Genomic DNA, 23,694 nt, shown 5'->3' with positions numbered 1-23,694 from the left:
TCACCACTCTTGAAAATGACCCCGACCCTAATATAGGGATGTATATATTTTCCCCCCAATGCCAAATATTAAATCAAACAATCAATCAACGGGTCCAAAGTGTATAGTCACAGTGTATAGTCACAGTGTATAGTCACAAAGTGTATAGCCACAAAGTGTATAGTCACAAAGTGTATAGTCACAAAGTGTATAGTCACAAAGTGTATAGTCACAGTGTATAGCCAAAGTGTATAGCCACAAAGTGTATAGTCACAAAGTGTGTAGTCACAAAGTGTATAGTCACAGTGTATAGTCAGTGTATAGCCACAGTGTATAGCCACAAAGTGTATAGTCACAAAGTGTAGTCACAGTGTATAGTCACAGTGTATAGTCACAGTGTATAGTCACAAAGTGTATAGTCACAAAGTGTATAGTCACAGTGTATAGCCACAAAGTGTATAGTCACAGTGTATAGCCAAAGTGTATAGTCACAGTGTATAGCCACAAAGTGTATAGTCACAGTGTATAGTCACAGTGTATAGCCACAAAGTGTATAGTCAAAGTGTATAGTCACAGTGTATAGCCACAAAGTGTATAGTCACAAAGTGTATAGTCACAGTGTATAGTCACAAAGTGTATAGTCACAAAGTGTATAGTCACAGTGTATAGCCACAAAGTGTATAGCCACAAAGTGTATAGTCACAGTGTATAGTCACAGTGTATAGTCACAGTGTATAGTCACAAAGTGTATAGTCACAGTGTATAGCCACAAAGTGTATAGCCACAAAGTGTATAGTCACAGTGTATAGTCACAGTGTATAGTCCCAGTGTAGTCACAAAGTGTATAGTCACAGTGTATAGCCAAAGTGTATAGCCACAGTGTATAGCCACAAAGTGTATAGTCACAGTGTATAGTCACAAAGTGTATAGTCACAGTGTATAGTCAAAGTGTATAGTCACAGTGTATAGTCACACAGTGTATAGTCACACAGTGTATAGTCACAAAGTGTATAGTCAAAGTGTATAGTCACAAAGTGTATAGTTACAGTGTATAGCCACAAAGTGTATAGTCACAGTGTATAGTCACAGTGTATAGTCACAGTGTATAGTCACAAAGTGTATAGTCACAGTGTATAGTCACAGTGTATAGCCACAAAGTGTATAGTCACAGTGTATAGTCACAGTGTATAGTCACAGTGTATAGCCACAAAGTGTATAGTCACAGTGTATAGCCACAGTGTATAGTCACAGTGTATAGCCACACAGTGTATAGCCACACAGTGTATAGCCACACAGTGTATAGCCACACAGTGTATAGTCACAGTGTATAGCCACGGTGTATAGTCACAGTGTATAGCCACAAAATGTATAGTCACAAAGTGTATAGTCACAGTGTATAGCCACAAAGTGTATAGTCACAGTGTATAGTCACAAAGTGTATAGTCACAGTGTATAGTCAAAGTGTATAGTCACACAAAGTTTATAGTCAAAGTGTATAGTCACAGTGTATAGCCACAGTGTATAGTCACAGTGTACAGTCACAAAGTGTATAGTCACAGTGTATAGCCACAGTGTATAGTCACAGTGTATAGTCAGTGTATAGCCACAGTGTATAGTCACAGTGTATAGTCACAAAATGTATAGTCACAAAGTGTATAGTCACAGTGTATAGTCACAAAGTGTATAGTCACATAGTGTATAGTCACAGTGTATAGTCACAGTGTATAGCCAAAGTGTATAGTCACAAAGTGTATAGCCACAAAGTGTATAGCCACAAAGTGTATAGTCACAGTGTATAGTCACAAAGTGTATAGTCACAGTGTATAGCCACAAAGTGTATAGTCAGTGTATAGTCACAGTGTATAGTCACAGTGTATAGTCCCAGTGTAGTCACAAAGTGTATAGTCACAGTGTATAGCCACAAAGTGTATAGTCACAGTGTATAGTCACAAAGTGTATAGTCACAGTGTATAGCCACAAAGTGTATTGTCACAGTGTATAGCCACAAAGTGTATTGTCACAGTGTATAGTCAAAGTGTATAGTCACAGTGTATAGTCACACAGTGTATAGTCACAAAGTGTATAGTCAAAGTGTATAGTCACAAAGTGTATAGTTACAGTGTATAGCCACAAAGTGTATAGCCACAAAGTGTATAGTCACAGTGTATAGTCACAAAGTGTATAGTCACAGTGTATAGCCACAAAGTGTATAGTCACAGTGTATAGTCAAAGTGTATAGTCACAGTGTATAGTCACACAGTGTATAGTCACAAAGTGTATAGCCACAAAGTGTATAGTCACAAAGTGTATAGTCACAAAGTGTATAGTCACAAAGTGTATAGTCACAGTGTATAGCCAAAGTGTATAGCCACAAAGTGTATAGTCACAAAGTGTGTAGTCACAAAGTGTATAGTCACAGTGTATAGTCAGTGTATAGCCACAGTGTATAGCCACAAAGTGTATAGTCACAAAGTGTAGTCACAGTGTATAGTCACAGTGTATAGTCACAGTGTATAGTCACAAAGTGTATAGTCACAAAGTGTATAGTCACAGTGTATAGCCACAAAGTGTATAGTCACAGTGTATAGCCAAAGTGTATAGTCACAGTGTATAGCCACAAAGTGTATAGTCACAGTGTATAGTCACAGTGTATAGCCACAAAGTGTATAGTCAAAGTGTATAGTCACAGTGTATAGCCACAAAGTGTATAGTCACAAAGTGTATAGTCACAGTGTATAGTCACAAAGTGTATAGTCACAAAGTGTATAGTCACAGTGTATAGCCACAAAGTGTATAGCCACAAAGTGTATAGTCACAGTGTATAGTCACAGTGTATAGTCACAGTGTATAGTCACAAAGTGTATAGTCACAGTGTATAGCCACAAAGTGTATAGCCACAAAGTGTATAGTCACAGTGTATAGTCACAGTGTATAGTCCCAGTGTAGTCACAAAGTGTATAGTCACAGTGTATAGCCAAAGTGTATAGCCACAGTGTATAGCCACAAAGTGTATAGTCACAGTGTATAGTCACAAAGTGTATAGTCACAGTGTATAGTCAAAGTGTATAGTCACAGTGTATAGTCACACAGTGTATAGTCACACAGTGTATAGTCACAAAGTGTATAGTCAAAGTGTATAGTCACAAAGTGTATAGTTACAGTGTATAGCCACAAAGTGTATAGTCACAGTGTATAGTCACAGTGTATAGTCACAGTGTATAGTCACAAAGTGTATAGTCACAGTGTATAGTCACAGTGTATAGCCACAAAGTGTATAGTCACAGTGTATAGTCACAGTGTATAGTCACAGTGTATAGCCACAAAGTGTATAGTCACAGTGTATAGCCACAGTGTATAGTCACAGTGTATAGCCACACAGTGTATAGCCACACAGTGTATAGCCACACAGTGTATAGCCACACAGTGTATAGTCACAGTGTATAGCCACGGTGTATAGTCACAGTGTATAGCCACAAAATGTATAGTCACAAAGTGTATAGTCACAGTGTATAGCCACAAAGTGTATAGTCACAGTGTATAGTCACAAAGTGTATAGTCACAGTGTATAGTCAAAGTGTATAGTCACACAAAGTTTATAGTCAAAGTGTATAGTCACAGTGTATAGCCACAGTGTATAGTCACAGTGTACAGTCACAAAGTGTATAGTCACAGTGTATAGCCACAGTGTATAGTCACAGTGTATAGTCAGTGTATAGCCACAGTGTATAGTCACAGTGTATAGTCACAAAATGTATAGTCACAAAGTGTATAGTCACAGTGTATAGTCACAAAGTGTATAGTCACATAGTGTATAGTCACAGTGTATAGTCACAGTGTATAGCCAAAGTGTATAGTCACAAAGTGTATAGCCACAAAGTGTATAGCCACAAAGTGTATAGTCACAGTGTATAGTCACAAAGTGTATAGTCACAGTGTATAGCCACAAAGTGTATAGTCAGTGTATAGTCACAGTGTATAGTCACAGTGTATAGTCCCAGTGTAGTCACAAAGTGTATAGTCACAGTGTATAGCCACAAAGTGTATAGTCACAGTGTATAGTCACAAAGTGTATAGTCACAGTGTATAGCCACAAAGTGTATTGTCACAGTGTATAGCCACAAAGTGTATTGTCACAGTGTATAGTCAAAGTGTATAGTCACAGTGTATAGTCACACAGTGTATAGTCACAAAGTGTATAGTCAAAGTGTATAGTCACAAAGTGTATAGTTACAGTGTATAGCCACAAAGTGTATAGCCACAAAGTGTATAGTCACAGTGTATAGTCACAAAGTGTATAGTCACAGTGTATAGCCACAAAGTGTATAGTCACAGTGTATAGTCAAAGTGTATAGTCACAGTGTATAGTCACACAGTGTATAGTCACAAAGTGTATAGCCACAAAGTGTATAGTCACAGTGTATAGTCACAGTGTATAGTCACAGTGTATAGTCACAGTGTATAGCCACAAAGTGTATAGTCACAGTGTATAGCCACAGTGTATAGCCACAGTGTATAGTCACAGTGTATAGTCACAGTGTATAGCCACACAGTGTATAGCCACACAGTGTATAGTCACAGTGTATAGCCACGGTGTATAGTCACAGTGTATAGCCACAAAATGTATAGTCACAGTGTATAGTCACAGTGTATAGCCACAGTGTATAGTCACAGTGTACAGTCACAAAGTGTATAGTCACAGTGTATAGCCACAGTGTATAGTCACAGTGTATAGTCACAGTGTCACAGTGTATAGTCACAGTGTATAGTCACAAAGTGTATAGTCACAGTGTATAGTCAGTGTATAGCCACAGTGTATAGTCACAGTGTATAGCCACAAAATGTATAGTCACAGTGTATAGCCACAAAATGTATAGTCAAAGTGTATAGTCACAGTGTATAGCCACAAGGTGTATAGCCACACAGTGTATAGTCACAGTGTATAGTCACAGTGTATAGCCACAAAGTGTATAGCCACAAAGTGTATAGCCACAGTGTATAGCCACAAAGTGTATAGTCACAGTGTATAGCCACAAAGTGTATAGTCACAGTGTATAGCCACAAAGTGTATTGTCACAGTGTATAGTCAAAGTGTATAGTCACAGTGTATAGCCACAAAGTGTATAGTCACAGTGTATAGCCACAAAGTGTATAGCCACAAAGTGTATAGCCACAAAGTGTATAGCCACAAAGTGTATAGTCACAAAGTGTATAGCCACAAAGTGTATAGTCACAGTGTATAGTCACAAAGTGTATATTCACAGTGTATAGTCACAGTGTATAGTCACAAAGTGTATAGTCAAAGTGTATAGTCACAAAGTGTATAGCCACAAAGTGTATAGCCACAAAGTGTATAGTCACAGTGTATAGTCACAAAATGTATAGTCACAGTGTATAGTCACAGTGTATAGTCACAGTGTATAGTCACAGTGTATAGCCACAGTGTATAGCCACAGTGTATAGTCACAGTGTATAGCCACACAGTGTATAGCCACACAGTGTATAGTCACAGTGTATAGCCACGGTGTATAGTCACAGTGTATAGCCACAAAATGTATAGTCACAAAGTGTATAGTCACAGTGTATAGCCACAAAGTGTATAGTCACAGTGTATAGTCAAAGTGTATAGTCACACAAAGTTTATAGTCAAAGTGTATAGTCACAGTGTATAGCCACAGTGTATAGTCACAGTGTACAGTCACAAAGTGTAAAGTCACAGTGTATAGCCACAGTGTATAGTCACAGTGTATAGTCACAGTGTATAGTCACAGTGTATAGTCACAAAGTGTATAGTCACAGTGTATAGTCACAGTGTATAGTCACAGTGTATAGCCACAAGGTGTATAGCCACACAGTGTATAGTCACAGTGTATAGTCACAGTGTATAGCCACAAAGTGTATAGTCACAGTGTATAGCCACAGTGTATAGCCACAGTGTATAGTCACAGTGTATAGTCACAGTGTATAGCCACACAGTGTATAGCCACACAGTGTATAGCCACGGTGTATAGTCACAGTGTATAGCCACAAAATGTATAGTCACAAAGTGTATAGTCACAGTGTATAGCCACAAAGTGTATAGTCACAGTGTATAGTCAAAGTGTATAGTCACACAAAGTTTATAGTCAAAGTGTATAGTCACAGTGTATAGCCACAGTGTATAGTCACAGTGTACAGTCACAAAGTGTATAGTCACAGTGTATAGCCACAGTGTATAGTCACAGTGTATAGTCACAGTGTATAGTCACAGTGTATAGTCACAGTGTATAGTCAAAGTGTATAGTCACAAAGTGTATGGTCACAGTGTATAGTCACAGTGTATAGTCACAGTGTATAGCCACAAAGTGTATAGTCACAAAGTGTATGGCCACAAGGTGTATAGCCACAAAGTGTATAGTCACAAAGTGTATGGCCACAAGGTGTATAGCCACAAAGTGTATAGTCACAGTGTATAGCCACAAAGTGTATAGTCACAGTGTATAGCCACAAAGTGTATAGCCACAAAGTGTATAGTCACAGTGTATAGTCACAGTGTATAGCCACAAAGTGTATAGTCACAGTGTATAGCCACAAAGTGTATAGCCACAAAGTGTATAGTCACAGTGTATAGCCACAAAGTGTATAGTCACAGTGTATAGCCACAAAGTGTATAGCCACAAAGTGTATAGTCACAGTGTATAGCCACAAAGTGTATAGCCACAAAGTGTATAGTTACAGTGTATAGCCACAAAGTGTATAGTCACAGTGTATAGCCACAAAGTGTATAGCCACAAAGTGTATAGCCACAAAGTGTATAGTCACAGTGTATAGTCACAGTGTATAGTCACACAGTGTATAGTCACACAGTGTATAGTCAAAGTGTATAGTCACAAAGTGTATAGTCACAAAGTGTATAGTCACAAAGTGTATAGTCACAAAGTGTATAGTCACAGTGTATAGTCACAGTGTATAGTCACAGTGTATAGTCACAAAGTGTATAGCCACAAGCATAAAAAGAGATTTCCCGAAACCCAGTCAGTCAGAGTGAAAATTACATCTTCAGGGTCCTCATCTCTCTCTGAATTAAAAACATGCCTCTACTAGCCTACAGTTCACACAGCTGCACTGGTAAACAATCAGATCCTACAGGCTAACACTAGCGTCAATCACAGCTAAAGTACATTAAACCCACAGATTTACCACTAATCTGATGTAGCATTAGCTTTAGCCACACGTACAACAACATGCCCTGTACATATGTTCTAGACTGTAAACAAGACTATATTCACCCAGCTAGCTACATCGGCTACACAGTGACTACAGTGAGCAGTGTTACTCTGGGCTAGGGCATCAGCCACATGTCCTGTAGCATACCTGTTCATAGTATGAGACTGGACCCTTCTCTTTTCTTCCATCTCCCCATGGCATTCAGATCGCTTGTTCCTTTTCTCATACAGCCTTTCCCTCTTCCCTCCTTCCTCTGTAGTGTGTTATGTATCCAAGGAGCCTCTCTCTAGCCTGTCTGCATGGCCGATGGCTCTCTCTGCATCCCTCCCTCTACCTCCCTGGCTGTGCACTCAGAGCAAGTGTCAGAGAGAGAGAGGGGGGGGGGGTGATGCTTCTTTGTTTGGCAGCCCCAGCCACCAGTCTCCCTCCCTCCTGACTCCTCCCGGAGTGTCCTAAAGGGAAGGTAATGATGATATGTCTCTGCCTCTCAGTCTTTATCCCCTATCTATCTCTACCCCACCACCCATCCCTGCAGAGTGTAACCCAACCCTCCTCCTCTCTTCTCTGCCTGCTTCCCCCGGGATAGAGGACTGGGGAGGACTTCACTTAGCACACAGCCTCACAGAGAGGAAAAGAGAGATGGAGAGAGACAGAGAAAGGGGAGTGGGAGAGAGACAGAGAGAGAGGGAGAGAGAGAAAGGGGTGGAAGAGAGAGAGAGAGAGAGACAGGGGAGAGGGAGAGAGAAAGGGGTGGAAGAGAGAGAGAGACAGGGGAGAGGGAGAGAGAAAGGGGTGGAAGAGAGAGAGAGACAGGGGAGAGGGAGAGAGAAAGGGGTGGAAGAGAGAGAGAGACAGGGGAGAGGGAGAGAGAAAGGGGAGTGGAAGAGAGAGAAAGAGAGGGAGAGGAGAGAAAGGGGAGTGGGAGAGAGATAGAGAGAGAGAGGGAGAGAGAAAGAGAGAGGGAGAGAAAGGGGAGTGGAAGAGAGACAGAGAGCAAGAAAGAGAGGAGTGGAAGAGAGAGCGAGAGCGAGAGAGAAAGAGGAGAGAGAGAGAGAGGTAGAGGTGGAGACAGAGCTGCATTTCCTATTACACTGTGACAAATACTCAGACCTAAGAGAATATTTATTTCCCCAAATTTTTATTCAATACAAAGAATTTGAAACTATAAAAGATGAAGAAAAAATCTAATATTTATTGGGTGAAAAGCCTAAATGTGCAGTTTTGGCAGCCAAATATGTGTCCTCCTGTCACGCCCTGGTCAAAGTATTTTGTGTTTAACTTTATTATTTGTTCAGGCCAGGGTGTGACATGGGGTTATTGTATTGTCCTATTGGGATTAGTGGTTGATTAGGGGTGTGTCTTGTATAGGCTTGGCTGCCTGAGGCGGTTCTCAATCTGAGTCAGGTGATTCTTGTTGTCTCGGATTGGGAACCGTATTTAGGTAGCCTGAGTTTCACTTTGTATTTCGTGGGTGATTGTCCTATCTGTCCTTAGTGTCTTTGTTCCTGTCGCATTGTTAGTTGACACAAGTATAGATTGTTTCGGTTTTCATTACGTTTATTGTTTTGTAGTGTTTTGTGTTATTTCATGTTACGTTTGTTTGATTAAACATGGATCGAAATCTACACGCTGCAGTTTGGTCCGACTCTCCTTCACCACACCTAGAAAGCCGTAACAGAATCACCCACCACCAACGGACCAAGCGGCGTGTCAACAGGCAGGAGCAGCCGAAAGAGGAGAGGCAACAAATCCAGCAACAGCGGTGTTATGAGGAGGTTATGGACAGCAGAAGCATGGAGTATACGACGTGGGATGAAATAGACAGGTGGGCGGCCGACCCAGAGAGAGTGCCTGAGCCCGCCTGGGATTCGCTAGAGCAGTGCGAAGAGGGCTATAGGCGAATGGAGTTGGAGAAACAGACACGGCGGCGCAGAGCGAAACCCGAAAGTCACCCCAAGAAATGTATTGGGGGGGGGGGGCTCAGAGGGAGAGTGGCTGAGTCAGGAGATAGACCTGAACCAACTCTCCCTGTTTATCGTGAGGAGCCAAGGAGGAGACCAGAACCAGAGCCGGTGTTGGAGGTGAGCGAAACAGAGACTGTGAAGGAGTTAATGGGGAAATTGGAGGAGAGAGAAATGAGGGAGTTGCTGTGTTGGTGCTTTTTGCATGGGATTCGCCCGACGGAACGTGTTGGGGATTTGATGGCACCTGGGTTAGCGCTCCATACTCGTCCTGAGGTGCGTGTTAGTCGGCTGGTGAAGTTGGTGCCAGCCTCACGCACCAGGCCTCCTGTACACATCCCTAGCCTTGCACGTCCTGTGCCAACACTGCTCTCAAGATCTCCAGTACGCCTTCACGGTCTAGCCCATCCTGTGCCACCTCCACACTCCAGTCCTCCGGTAGCAGCTCCCCGCACCAGGCTTCCTGTGCGTGTCCTCGATCCAGTACCACCAGTTCCAGCACTACGCACCAGGGCCTTCAGTGTGCCTCGCCTGTTCAGCGCAGCCAGCGCTTTTCTCCTCTCCTGCGCTGCTGGAGCTGGAGTTGCCAGCCTGCAGGGAGCAGCTGGAGCTGCCAGCCTGCAGGGAGAAGCCAGAGCTGCCAGCCTATATGGAGCAGCCAGAGCTGTCAGTCTGTAAGAAGCCACCAGAGCTGTCAGCCTGCATGGAGCAGCCAGAACTGCCAGCCTGCATGGAGAAGCCAGAGCTGCCAGCCTGCATGGAGAAGCCAGAGCTGCCAGCCTGCATGGAGCAGCCAGAGCTGTCAGTCTGCATGGAGCAGCCAGAGCTGTCAGTCTGCATGGAGCAGCCAGAGCTGTCAGTCTGCATGGAGCAGCCAGAGCTGTCAGTCTGCATGAAGCAGCCCGAGCTGTCAGTCTGCGAGGAGCTGTCAGTCTGCAAGGAGCTGTCAGTCTGCACGGAGCTGTCAGTCTGGTCGACTGCCAGATCTGCCAGTCGACCAGACTCTTCCAGATCTGCCAGTCGACCAGACTCTTCCAGATCTGCCAGTCGACCAGACTCTTCCAGATCTGCCAGTCGACCAGACTGGCAGGAGCTGTCAGTCTGCACGGAGCTGTCAGTCTGCACGGAGCTGTCAGTCTGCAAGGAGCTGTCAGTCTGAAAGGAGCTGCCAGTCTGCAAGGAGCCGCCAGAGCTGTCAGTCTGTAAGAAGCCGCCAGAGTTGTCAGCCTATATGGAGCAGCCAGTGCCGCCAGTCTGCCCAGCGCCGCCAGTCTGCCCAGCGCCGCCAGTCTGCCCAGCGCCGCCAGTCTGCCCAGTGCCGCCAGTCTGCCCAGCGCCGCCAGTCTGCCCAGCGCCGCCAGATCTGCCAGTCGGCCAGACTCTTCCAGATCTGCCAGTCGACCAGACTCTTCCAGATCTGCCAGTCGACCAGACTCTTCCAGATCTGCCAGTCGACCAGACTCTTCCAGATCTGCCAGTCGACCAGACTCTTCCAGATCTGCCAGTCGACCAGACTCTTCCAGATCTGCCAGTCGACCAGACTCTTCCAGATCTGCCAGTCGACCAGACTCTTCCAGATCTGCCAGTCGACCAGACTCTTCCAGATCTGCCAGTCGACCAGACTCTTCCAGATCTGCCAGTCAGCCAGACTCTTCCAGATCTGCCAGTCGGCCAGGATCTGCCAACCAGCCAGGATCTGGTAGATCTACCTACCTGCCTGAGCTTCCTCTCACTCCTGAGCCTCCTCTCACTCCTGAGCTTCCTCTCACTCCTGAGCTTCCTCTCACTCCTGAGCTTCCTCTCACTCCTGAGCTTCCTCTCACTCCTGAGCGTTCTCTCACTCCTGAGCGTTCTCTCACTCCTGAGCGTTCTCTCACTCCTGAGCGTTCTCTCACTCCTGAGCGTTCTCTCACTCCTGAGCGTTCTCTCACTCCTGAGCTTTCTCTCACTCCCGAGCTTCCCCTCAGTCCCGAGCTTCCCCTCAGTCCCGAGCTGTCCTTCAGTCCCGATCTGCTCCTCAGTCCAGTGGGTTTCTGGGTGAGGACTACTAGGCCATGGTCGGCGGAGAGGGTGGACTATCCAGGGACGAAGGGAGAGGGGATTAAGACGTTGACTAAGTGGGGTCCTCGTCCCGCGCCGGAGCCGCCACCATGGACAGACGCCCACCCGGACCCTCCCTATTGTTTTGGAGCACAAGCATTTCGCTACACTCGCATTAACATCTGCTAACCATGTGTATGTGACAAATAAGATTTGATTTGATTTGAGGTGCGTTCGGGAGTCCGCACCTTAGGGGGGGGGGTTCTGTCACGCCCTGGTCAAAGTATTTTGTGTTTATCTTTATTATTTGTTCAGGCCAGGGTGTGACATGGGGTTATTGTATTGTCCTATTGGGGTTTTTGTAGGCATTGGGATTTGTGGTTGATTAGGGGTGTGTCTTGTATAGGCTTGGCTGCCTGAGGCGGTTCTCAATCTGAGTCAGGTGATTCTTGTTGTCTCGGATTGGGAACCGTATTTAGGTAGCCTGAGTTTCACTTTGTATTTCGTGGGTGATTGTCCTATCTGTCCTTAGTGTCTTTGTTCCTGTCGCATTGTTAGTTGACACAAGTATAGATTGTTTCGGTTTTCATTACGTTTATTGTTTTGTAGTGTTTTGTGTTATTTCATGTTACGTTTGTTTGATTAAACATGGATCGAAATCTACACGCTGCAGTTTGGTCCGACTCTCCTTCACCACACCTAGAAAGCCGTAACACCTCCTGCCACAACCTGAGGGACAGACAGTGAAAAGTGCAAAGTAATGTCAATAATATTTCCCATCTTGTTTTGTTTTGTCTTTCATACCACGTCATGTGTCTTCTCAGTCATGTTGACACTGGTCTACTACCATGTTATGTGTCTTCTCAGTCATGTTGACACTGGTCTACTACCATGTTATGTGTCTTCTCAGTCATGTTAACACTGGTCTACTACCATGTTATGTGTCTTCTCAGTCATGTTGACACTGGTCTACTACCATGTTATGTGTCTTCTCAGTCATGTTGACACTGGTCTACTACCATGTTATGTGTCTTCTCAGTCATGTTAACACTGGTCTACTACCATGTTATGTGTCTTCTCAGTCATGTTGACACTGGTCTACTACCATGTTATGTGTCTTCTCAGTCATGTTGACACTGGTCTACTACCATGTTATGTGTCTTCTCAGTCATGTTAACACTGGTCTACTACCATGTTATGTGTCTTCTCAGTCATGTTGACACTGGTCTACTACCATGTTATGTGTCTTCTCAGTCATGTTAACACTGGTCTACTACCATGTTATGTGTCTTCTCAGTCATGTTAACACTGGTCTACTACCATGTTATGTGTCTTCTCAGTCATGTTAACACTGGTCTACTACCATGTTATGTGTCTTCTCAGTCATGTTGACACTGGTCCACTACCATGTTATGTGTCTTCTCAGTCATGTTGACACTGGTCTACTACCATGTTATGTGTCTTCTCAGTCATGTTGACACTGGTCCACTACCATGTTATGTGTCTTCTCAGTCATGTTGACACTGGTCTACTACCATGTTATGTGTCTTCTCAGTCATGTTGACACTGGTCCACTACCATGTTATGTGTCTTCTCAGTCATGTTGACACTGGTCTACTACCATGTTATGTGTCTTCTCAGTCATGTTGACACTGGTCCACTACCACTGCTTTTATGTATTGTTGTTCTCATTAATATTGTTGTAGTTGTTGTTAATGGTAAACCCATGTCCACTACTACTATTATTATTGCTGTTGTAGTTGTTGTTAATGGTAAACCCATGTCCACTACTACTATTATTATTGCTGTTGTAGTTGTTGTTAATGGTAAACCCATGTCCACTACTACTATTATTATTGCTGTTGTAGTTGTTGTTAATGGTAAACCCATGTCCACTACTACTATTATTATTGCTGTTGTAGTTGTTGTTAATGGTAAACCCATGTCCACTACTACTATTATTATTGCTGTTGTAGTTGTTGTTAATGGTAAACCCATGTCCACTACTACTATTATTATTGCTGTTGTAGTTGTTGTTAATGGTAAACCCATGTCCACTACTACTATTATTATTGCTGTTGTAGTTGTTGTTAATGGTAAACCCATGTCCACTACTACTATTATTATTGCTGTTGTAGTTGTTGTTAATGGTAAACCCATGTCCACTACTACTATTATTATTGCTGTTGTAGTTGTTGTTAATGGTAATCCCATGTCCACTACTACTATTATTATTGCTGTTGTAGTTGTTGTTAATGGTAATCCCATGTCCACTACGACTATTATTATTGCTGTTGTAGTTGTTGTTAATGGTAATCCCATGTCCACTACTACTATTATTATTGCTGTTGTAGTTGTTGTTAATGGTAAACCCATGTCCACTACTACTATTATTATTGCTGTTGTAGTTGTTGTTAATGGTAAACCCATGTCCACTACTACTATTATTATTGCTGTTGTAGTTGTTGTTAATGGTAAACCCATGTCCACTACTACTATTATTATTGCTGTTGTAGTTGTTGTTAATGGTAAACCCATGTCCACTACTACTATTATTATTGCTGTTGTAGTTGTTGTTAATGGTAAACCCATGTCCACTACTACTATTATTATTGCTGTTGTAGTTGTTGTTAATGGTAAACCCATGTCCACTACTACTATTATTATTGCTGTTGTAGTTGTTGTTAATGGTAAACCCATGTCCACTACTACTATTATTATTGCTGTTGTAGTTGTTGTTAATGGTAAACCCATGTCCACTACTACTATTATTATTGCTGTTGTAGTTGTTGTTAATGGTAAACCCATGTCCACTACTACTATTATTATTGCTGTTGTAGTTGTTGTTAATGGTAAACCCATGTCCACTACTACTATTATTATTGCTGTTGTAGTTGTTGTTAATGGTAAACCCATGTCCACTACTACTATTATTATTGCTGTTGTAGTTGTTGTTAATGGTAAACCCATGTCCACTACTACTATTATTATTGCTGTTGTAGTTGTTGTTAATGGTAAACCCATGTCCACTACTACTATTATTATTGCTGTTGTAGTTGTTGTTAATGGTAAACCCATGTCCACTACTACTATTATTATTGCTGTTGTAGTTGTTGTTAATGGTAAACCCATGTCCACTACTACTATTATTATTGCTGTTGTAGTTGTTGTTAATGGTAAACCCATGTCCACTACTACTATTATTATTGCTGTTGTAGTTGTTGTTAATGGTAAACCCATGTCCACTACTACTATTATTATTGCTGTTGTAGTTGTTGTTAATGGTAAACCCATGTCCACTACTACTATTATTATTGCTGTTGTAGTTGTTGTTAATGGTAAACCCATGTCCACTACTACTATTATTATTGCTGTTGTAGTTGTTGTTAATGGTAAACCCATGTCCACTACTACTATTATTATTGCTGTTGTAGTTGTTGTTAATGGTAAACCCATGTCCACTACTACTATTATTATTGCTGTTGTAGTTGTTAATGGTAAACCCATGTCCACTACTACTATTATTATTGCTGTTGTAGTTGTTGTTAATGGTAAACCCATGTCCACTACTACTATTATTATTGCTGTTGTAGTTGTTGTTAATGGTAAACCCATGTCCACTACTACTATTATTATTGCTGTTGTAGTTGTTGTTAATGGTAAACCCATGTCCACTACTACTATTATTATTGCTGTTGTAGTTGTTGTTAATGGTAAACCCATGTCCACTACTACTATTATTATTGCTGTTGTAGTTGTTGTTAATGGTAAACCCATGTCCACTACTACTATTATTATTGCTGTTGTAGTTGTTGTTAATGGTAAACCCATGTCCACTACTACTATTATTATTGCTGTTGTAGTTGTTGTTAATGGTAAACCCATGTCCACTACTACTATTATTATTGCTGTTGTAGTTGTTGTTAATGGTAAACCCATGTCCACTACTACTATTATTATTGCTGTTGTAGTTGTTGTTAATGGTAAACCCATGTCCACTACTACTATTATTATTGCTGTTGTAGTTGTTGTTAATGGTAAACCCATGTCCACTACTACTATTATTATTGCTGTTGTAGTTGTTGTTAATGGTAAACCCATGTCCACTACTACTATTATTATTGCTGTTGTAGTTGTTGTTAATGGTAAACCCATGTCCACTACGACTATTATTATTGCTGTTGTAGTTGTTGTTAATGGTAAACCCATGTCCACTACTACTATTATTATTGCTGTTGTAGTTGTTGTTAATGGTAAACCCATGTCCACTACTACTATTATTATTGCTGTTGTAGTTGTTGTTAATGGTAAACCCATGTCCACTACTACTATTATTATTGCTGTTGTAGTTGTTGTTAATGGTAAACCCATGTCCACTACTACTATTATTATTGCTGTTGTAGTTGTTGTTAATGGTAAACCCATGTCCACTACTACTATTATTATTGCTGTTGTAGTTGTTGTTAATGGTAAACCCATGTCCACTACTACTATTATTATTGCTGTTGTAGTTGTTGTTAATGGTAAACCCATGTCCACTACTACTATTATTATTGCTGTTGTAGTTGTTGTTAATGGTAAACCCATGTCCACTACTACTATTATTATTGCTGTTGTAGTTGTTGTTAATGGTAAACCCATGTCCATGTCCACTATTGCTGTTGGTCCCACCATTTATTTATATATAAATATTTTTTTATTTTTCAATATGTATACTTTGACAATGTAAGTAATAATTAACTTGCCATGTCAATAAAGTCAATTGAATTGAAAGGGGGAGAGAGAGAAAAATGGGAGTGGAAAAGAGAGCGAGAGAGAGGAGTGGAAGAGAGACAGAGAGAAAGAGGGAGAGGGAAAGGGGAGTGGGAGAGAGAGAGAGAGAGAGAGAAAGAGGAGTGGGAGAGAGAGGAGTGGAAGAGAGAGAGAGAGGAGTGGAAGAGAGAGAGAGAGGAGTGGGAGAGAGAGAGAGAGAGGGTGAGAGAGAAAGGGGAGTGGAAGACCGAGAGAGAGGGAGAGCGAGAGAGAAAGGGGAGAGAGAGAGAGAGAGAGAGAGAGGAGTAGAAGAGGCAGAGATAGGGAGAGAGAAACGGGAGTGGGAGACAGAGAGAGAGAGGGAGAGAGAGAAAGGGGAGAGAGAGAGGAGTGGAAGAGAGAGAGAGAGAGGATGAGAGAGAAAGGGGAGAGAGAGACAGAGGAAGAGTAAAAGTTTCTGTCTCTCCCACACATGCTTTTTCATTCACTCTCTCACACACGCCATTTTTCATACTCTCACAACCTATATGTGGTCTATCACACCTGCCACTGGTACTGAGTAAGACACAGTTGCCCTTCTAGACACTGATTTTGCTGTTCCACACATCACTGACAAACAAGCAATTTTATGAACCATCTAAATGTCAAAGTTTCAAATTCCACAATCAATATGATTTAAAAACATGTTATGAGACGAGAACATGTTTTCATTCAGAAGGAAATTGAGGTGTCAATTCTTCCACAGAGCCTTTCTAAAGCATCTACAGTATATTTACGTAGTGTCCGTCCAAAATGGCACCCTATTCCCTACGGATAGTGCCCTACTTTTGACCAGGGCCCATAACTATAAAAGGTGATTTCAGACGGTGCTGCAGTGACTTCAGTAGTAACATAGGATACAGTAGTGCTGCTGCCACCACTTGACTGAACCCAGTGGTGTTGTTGTTTCAGTTCTGTCTTCTATATTTAAGCAGCCGACACTCAGACACAGATGAGCCTCACCAATTCTCAATCCGCTGGTTCACAGTCAAAACGTCTCCGACTGCCACGGAACAGTAGCCTGATCCCAGATCTGTTTGTGCCGTCTTGACAACTCCTATGGTGATTGTTATGCCAATGGCACAAACAGATCTGGGAGCAGTCTAACAGAACACAGTATCTAAAGGGGATCAAATCAAATTGTATTTGTCCCATGCGCTGAATACAACCTTACAGTGAACAGCTTATTTACAACCCCTTAACCAACAATTAAATACCTAAAAAACATGTTTTTTTAAACAGTATGATAATGTTGGCTGATACTAGCTCCCAGTCCAACCAAGGTGCAGAGACAAACTACCTGAACGCTTGTCTCACACACAGCTATGTCTTACTAAACTTGTGAGGACTTTTTGGGGACCAACAATTGATTCCCATTCAAAATCACATTTTCTCTAACCCTAAACATAACCCCTGAATAGCCTTTTTACAAGTGAGGACCAGCGGAATGTCCTCACTTCTCTGATTTTTATTTGGTTTACTAGTATAGTAAAATGTACACACACACACACACACACACACACACACACACACACACACACACACACACACACACACACACACACACACACACACACACACACACACACACACACACACACACACACACACACAGTATCTCTATGTTTCACCAGTAGCCTGAGAGCCACACTGGTCATGTATTGAACAATGTTACATTGTCAGCAGAACTGCAACAAGACACAGTGACACAGGACTTTGGCAGAGGGTTGAACTGGAAACACAGACACACAAAGAATGTTCCAGTACTAACCACAACCAAGGAAAACACATTAACCAGCCTATGGCTCATTATCACGCCATCTTTCCTTGATTCCTTCTACTCATATCCTTCTCTAAAGGTCTGATGGGACCTTGGACATTCTCCTCCAATATAAGGAATAAGGAAAAGACTGAGATAAGTACAATGCAGTAAAAGTGAATTCTCTCACCATCTTGTTCAAGATCGTGTTTCTCTTGTTCCTCCATGTTGTTGCTCTGTGTGTCTCCAGTGGCCTTGGAGAGGCCGACTGACCAGTAGGACATGCCTCCTCCTCCACAGCAGGGCAGGACTGAACTAGCACCAGCACAGGATGGTGGTGGTCAGTGGGACTGGTCCCAGTCTGAGTCACTGCTGTGGTGGAAGACACTGGTCAGAGATGGGCTGTGGTAGGAGGGAGGACAGAGGGAGAGGCCATTAGTCAGAGCCCTGCAAAACACAGCCAGTCAGGCAGGCAGGCAGCCAGACATAGGTTTGATCTAGAGAAAGTGAAAGCAGTCACACACTCACATTGCATAACAAGTTCATGGATACACAAATTGCCACCCAACATTTACAACTATAGTTGTCGAGATGCCTTAATTAGAATAATGTACTTGTGTCTAGTACGAGAAGCTTTATACTACAACTTTTATGACTTGTCGTGTTATTGTTTCAGACCCATATACAATAAACAGCTATGTGAAGTGTTCGTGCTACTTTGAATGGGTTGTTTGTTGACATCCCACCCCGTTCCACAAATTCTACCCACCCAGTTCCATAAATTATACCCACCCAGTTCCATAAATTATACCCACCCAGTGGTGGGACCGAAACGTGCGCACTTGTTGCTCGTTAATGAGTGTGTTTGATAAGGAATATTTACTCACCGCATTGTCCGCAGTGTTCACGCACTGTCGAATGGTACTGATTTTGCGCTTCCACAAATTATACCCACCCAGTTCCATAAATTATACCCACCCCGTTCCACAAATTATACCCACCCAGTTCCACAAATTATACCCACCCCGTTCCACAAATTATACCCACCCAGTTCCACAAATTATACCCACCCAGTTCCACAAATTATACCCACCCCGTTCCACAAATTATACCCACCCAGTTCCACAAATTATACCCACCCAGTTCCACAAATTATACCCACCCAGACACAGTTGCCTAATTTAGTGAATATGTATTTTTAAATTATCTCTGTGTAAAACACACTAGTCTACAGCCAGAACTATAAAAACAGAGACGTTACTATTTCTGACGGCCTTGAACACACACGACACTTCAGTTAATTCACTTTGGTTTACACATGCCGCATCTTTAAAACCACACACTGTGTGCATGCTCTTGATTCTTTAACAAGTTTACTTTATTAGGCTTATAAACTCTGAAACGTGCCAAACGTGCGTCCAGTGACAGCAAGTAGACACATTTGTTTGCGAAACGTGCGCACTTGTTGCTCGTTAATGAGTGTGGTTGATAAGGAATATTTACTCACCGCATTGTCCGCAGTGTTCACGCACTGTCGAATGGTACTGATTTTGCGCTTCTAAAGCATTGAACAGGCTAAACTTCGGTACATCCACAAGTGAAAGTTTAACCGAAGACAAAATAGCCGAAGGAACACTCATAAGCACGGATTGCAAAGGAAAAACGTCAACTTCCTGATTTCATCAAACCAAACACTTCCAGCCTGTGATGCTGCCTACCACGCTGTCTGTCTCATAACCCGGAAATGGGAATAGCCTACTGTACAATGACTGTATGCTACTGTACTAGTTGCATTAGTTCTTCTAAAACTATGGTTGAAGCTCATTTACTGCATTTATACTTAATTTTTCAACTCTAAAATGCTATTTTGGAGAACAGCTAAAACTAATACAAATTACCCCAGGCATTAATTATCATTGCAATATTTGTTGTAAAGGAATGTGGAACTGCGTGTAGGCTACAATGTCAACCACTACTCAACCTTATCATGAATTTACTAATTTACTTATGGAATCGCGTGAACTGCGAACATGAAATAGATGCATAATACACGCTATCAAGTCAAAACCATCCCAACTTCAAATGCGGACATCAAGGTGAAAATAACCAGTGTATAAAACAGCTGACCACTAATACCAACTACGACAGATAAATCCTACATAGGCATTGAAATCAAATGTATAATAGCCTACATCAGGCCTACAATCGACAAGGACGCATGAAGACAAACAAACTCGACCAAAGAATGACGAAAATCACGAAATACAAAAGGAAAATTTACACATGACTTTTAAAGTGAGTTAAGTCCGTGCCCGTGATTCAGAACCGCTGAATGGACGGCGTCTCCGTACAGGTAGGTTTAGTGGAGCTCCGTGGCATGGTGCTGAATGGACAGCGCCTCTGTCTATTAGCCAACTATACATACTGAACAAAAATATAAATGCAACATGAAACAATTTACAAGATTTTACCGAGTTACAGTTCATGTAAAGAAATCAGTCAATTGAAATCCATTCACTTGGCCCTCAATTATGGATTTCACATGACTGGGAATACAGATATGCATCTGTTGGTCACAGATACCTTTAAAAATATAAGGGAGTGGATCAGAAAACCAATCAGTATCTGATGTGACCACTGTTTGCCTAATGCAGCGCAACACATCTCCTTTGCATAGAGTTGAATAGGCTGTTGATTGTGGCCTATGGAATGTTGTCCCACTCCTCTACAATGGCTGAGCAAAGTTGCTGGATATTGGCTGGAACTGGAACATGCTGTCATACACTTTGATACAGAGCATCCCAAACATGCTAAATGGGTGACATGTCTGGTGGGTATGCAGGCCATGGAAGAATTGGGACATTTTCGGGTTCCAGGAATTGTGTACAGATCCTTGCGACATGGGGCTGTGCATTATCATGATGAAACATGAGGTGAGGGCGGCGGATGAATGGCACGACAATGGGCCTCAGAATCTTGTCACGGAATCTCTGTCCAGTCAAGTTGCCATCGATAAAATGTAATTGTGTTCGTTGTCCCGTATCTTATTCCTGGCCATACCATAACCCCACCGCCACCATGGGGCACTCTGTTCACAATGTTGACATCAGCAAACTGCTCGCCCACACAAAGCCATACACATGGTCTGTGGTTGTGAGGCCAGTTGGATGTATTGCAAAAATCTCTAAAACGATGTTGAAGGCGGCTTATGGTAGAGAAATTAACATTGAATTATCTGGCAACAGCTCTGGTGGACAATGTTGCAGTCAGCATGCGAATTGCACACTCCCTCCAAACTTGAGACATTTGTGGCATTGTGTTGTGTGACAAAACTGCACATATTAGAGTGGCCTTTTATTGTCCCCAGCACAAGGTGCAGCTGTGTAATGATCATGCGGTTGAATCATATTCTTGATATGCCAGTCCTGTCAGGTGGAGGGCTTATCTTGGCAAAGGGGAAATGCTCACTAACAGGGATGTAAACAAATTGTGCACCAAATTTGAGAGAAATAAGCTTTTTGTGCATATGGAACATTTCTGGGATCTTTTATTTCAGTTCATGAAACACTGAACCAACACATTACATGTTTCTGTTCAGTGTAATTAGTTAGTTGTTGGCAGTTAGACTTTTTTGGGGCACAGTTAGGTAGCCTGCAATGCATCACGCAGATCTTTAGAAATGGTAGGATCAATTGTAAATTGGCACTCCACGTGAAACAGTTTGCCAATCTCCTGCTATAGGCTATATGAAGCCACCCTTGTGGACCGGTGCACACAGTGTACTATGACAGTGTCAGTGTCTCCTGTGCTTCCCGCCGGCATTGGCTCATGTGCTTCCCGCTCATTTTAGCATTTGCCTGTCTGCATTATTCACCAGGGAAGGAAACATTCTGAGAATATTGAAACATTGTATCAACAAGGTGGCTCTGAGAATATTGAAGCATTGTATCAACAAGGTGGCTCTGAGAATATTGAAACATTGTATCAACAAGGTGGCTCTGAGAATATTGAAACATTGTATCAACAAGGTGGCTCTGAGAATATTGAAACATTGTATCAACAAGGTGGCTCTGAGAATATTGAAACATTGTATCAACAAGGTGGCTCTGAGAATATTGAAACATTGTATCAACAAGGTGGCTCTGAGAATATTGAAGCATTGTATCAACAAGGTGGCTCTGAGAATATTGAAACATTTTGTTTAAACAAGACGGCACCGAGAATATTGATTTGCAACACAGCAGCCTACAAAAGGGGTGGCTCGCACATTTCCCCCGGGCCAGCTTGTCTCTCTCTGCCAGCTTGTCTCTCTCTGTCTGATATTATTGCAGTAGTGGCACTGTCTGTGTAATTAGTAAAGAAACAGCCCTACATCTACACTATAGCTAAATAACTTACCAATATTTAATGACGTTTTGACAGAAAGATTAATCTGTTGGAATATTTCATTTTAATTGAGGAAGATGGACAAGCAAGACTGATAGAGAGAGAAAGGTATAAATGTATTCTACCAGATACAGGTATGCTACAGATGGGGATTAGAGATGCAGGCAGGGCATTATGATCAAATAGGTCTATAGCAAGAAAGGCAACCATTGTTATTGTATTTGAAGCCAAAAAACATGTGTATTTTGGGGAAATGCTCTGTGTTTATTTTCATACCAATACATGAAATCAAAATTGCTCTAGCCTACTGGGTAAACGAATGAACATATCAATTAGACCTACAGCTATCACAGCCTACATTGTTCTAGCAATAAAATAACTTTTGGTTTCAAATGGTCATCAAAAAGTCTATCGGATTACAGCAAAGTTTACAAGGCCAAGTTCAAAGTGCTGACATCAAATGAATCAGCTCACTGCCTTAACGACTGATTGGCAAAGCATGAATCAGCTCACTGCCTTAACGGCTGATTGGCAAAGCATGAATCAGCTCACTGCCTTAACGGCTGATTGGCAAAGCATGAATCAGCTCACTGCCTTAACGGCTGATTGGCAAAGCATGAATCAGCTCACTGCCTTAACGGCTGATTGGTAAAGCATGAATCAGCTCACTGCCTTAACGGCTGACTGGCAAAGCATGAATCAGCTCACTGCCTTAACGGCTGACTGGCAAAGCATGAATCAGCTCACTGCCTTAACGGCTGATTGGCAAAGCATGAATCAGCTCACTGCCTTAACGGCTGACTGGCAAAGCATGAATCAGCTCACTGCCTTAACGGCTGACTGGCAAAGCATGAATCAGCTCACTGCCTTAACGGCTGACTGGCAAAGCAAACTGGCGCGGTCTCTGCTTTCTGAAAGTGATACAAAAGGACTGATTGGCAAAGCAAACTGGCGCGGTCTCTGCTTTCTGAAAGTGATACAAAAGGACTGACTGGCAAAGCAAACTGCCACTCTGGTCAATCTGATGTCTGCATTGGCCGTGCAGCATTTAAGGTGATATGGCCTCTGCAACAGTCAGGGCATTCATAATGCGGAGCAAATCAAATCAAACTTTGTCACATGCGCCGAATACAACAAGTGTAGACTTAAGTCGTAAAATGCTTACTTACAAGCCCTTAACCAACAGTGCAGTGGTCCTAAAGCCAGCCAATCGATACTAGTGTCATGCAAAACCTGTGTGTGTGTGTGTGTGTGTGTGTGTGTGTGTGTGTGTGTGTGTGTGTGTGTGTGTGTGTGTGTGTGTGTGTGTGAGAGAGTGAGGTCAAACTAGTTGAAAGCATTTTTGCTATTTGATTACTTTGTCTAGAAAAAGTACATGTTTCACTCTGTATTTTATGTTTTCTTGGTGATAATTCTGAACTGTCAATAAACGTGGTATATTTAGCCTTGGACTGTATTGTAATTTGATACAGCAGCACTCAATGACTTCTAAAAGGAAATAAGAATGGATAGACAGACAGAATCCTTCATTTAAATAACAAATACTTGCCCTTTTTAACTAGCAGTTGCTGGTAC

At 42.2% G+C, this 23,694-nt stretch overlaps 1 protein-coding gene across 4 annotated transcripts in view; it reads right to left on the bottom strand.

Annotated features, from left to right (window-relative positions):
• lrrk1 (leucine-rich repeat kinase 1) overlaps positions 1-19,437 on the bottom strand; it is a 123,834-nt gene extending 104,397 nt beyond the window's left edge. For 2 of the 4 annotated variants that reach the window (XM_031812290.1, XM_031812293.1), the window contains exons 1-2: positions 19,241-19,437; positions 17,924-18,135 (exon numbers count right to left, since the gene is read on the bottom strand). In XM_031812290.1, coding sequence (XP_031668150.1) covers positions 17,924-18,017 — 94 coding nt within the window. In that variant the 5' untranslated portion in view covers positions 18,018-18,135; positions 19,241-19,437. Of the gene's footprint in view, positions 1-7,329; positions 7,505-17,923; positions 18,136-18,620; positions 18,673-19,240 lie in introns of those variants that run through there. The other 2 variants (XM_031812292.1, XM_031812294.1) reach the window with 2 other exon arrangements.
• Between the last annotated feature and the right edge of the window lie 4,257 nt (positions 19,438-23,694).

Source organism: Oncorhynchus kisutch, unplaced genomic scaffold, assembly GCF_002021735.2.
Source record: "Oncorhynchus kisutch isolate 150728-3 unplaced genomic scaffold, Okis_V2 Okis03b-Okis08b_hom, whole genome shotgun sequence".
Taxonomy (NCBI): domain Eukaryota; kingdom Metazoa; phylum Chordata; class Actinopteri; order Salmoniformes; family Salmonidae; genus Oncorhynchus; species Oncorhynchus kisutch.
This window is presented reverse-complemented; position numbering and strand designations above follow the sequence as displayed.